This window comes from Penaeus monodon, chromosome 29, assembly GCF_015228065.2.
Source record: "Penaeus monodon isolate SGIC_2016 chromosome 29, NSTDA_Pmon_1, whole genome shotgun sequence".
Lineage (NCBI taxonomy): Eukaryota > Metazoa > Arthropoda > Malacostraca > Decapoda > Penaeidae > Penaeus > Penaeus monodon.
Window position 1 is genome coordinate 6,140,876 of NC_051414.1, and position 1,028 is coordinate 6,141,903.

Here is a 1,028-nt window from a genome sequence, read left to right on the forward strand (position 1 = left end):
CTTGTAAAGACTTATTAAAAAGTACAGTTTACTAAAGAAATTTTCTTGAAAACTATACCATTTGGTAATCATAATATACAAGTGTCCACAAGGTACATGACCCCATACTGTGTTGTATTTGACATAACTGCTCAGGTAGGCCTACCTTGTAGGTTTATTTTGAGCTGGGTGTTAGGCCTAGCAGTCAATTGGTTGCTGGGAGATGATACCTGGCCAGTTGCTCTCTCAGCAGGGTTTGCATCTCGCTTGGTCTTGTGTTGTTGAAGCTGAACACACTGTGCCTCAGTTCAGTCATCACTGATCAACAACGTCATCCAGCACTTTGCCAAAACACCTGGTATGAGATGAAATAGTCAGCCTGTTGTGAGGAATAACGCCAGATGTAGTGTTCTCACACTTCACCCCTAACATCTTTGAGGATAGATCATTAAGATAGTGGAATTAATCAAACCTGTGACTACATTATTGGGGGGTGACAGATCTGCTTCGCCACTGCTAAGGATTTTTAGAAATGTAAAGAGAATGACGAGTTTTCATTAGGGTTATTCTCTGCAATCTTTGCTGCAGGTACTTCAAATGTCTATTGCATCTGCTGCAAGAATGGCTTCCTGCAACTGCTTCCTCTACTTTGCCTATGGCTCTAACCTCCTCACCGAGCGCATCCACATTAACAATCCTTCAGCTAAGATGGTGGACATCGGCAAGCTGAAGGTGAGTGCCGAGAGCGTGTTAATACTTCTACTTTGTGTGGATTGTTGCTACTGTGGGTTTTGTTTTGTTCTTGTGTGGTATTATAAGCCTTGAAAACTAAATTCCTTATATAATATATTTTCATGGTTGCGTATTGCTTTCCATGAAGTATAGATGTACAGAAAAAGGTGTAGATATATATATATTCTTTGAGGTGTTGGAACTAACTGGGATTTTGACTTTGATTTAATTAATTTAGAGAATTATTGAAGACACAAGAACAGGTATAAGATTAGCTTCATTTCTTAAGAATTGCCTAATGTTATATAATTTCTATT

At 38.8% G+C, this 1,028-nt stretch overlaps 1 protein-coding gene across 1 annotated transcript in view; it reads left to right on the forward strand.

Moving 5' to 3' along the window:
• LOC119591916 (gamma-glutamylcyclotransferase-like) overlaps positions 1-1,028 on the forward strand; it is a gene marked incomplete in the record, with an annotated part of 9,117 nt that overhangs the window by 3,120 nt on the left and 4,969 nt on the right. Inside the window, 1 exon segment of the mRNA XM_037940669.1 lies at positions 568-711. Coding sequence (XP_037796597.1) covers positions 577-711 — 135 coding nt within the window.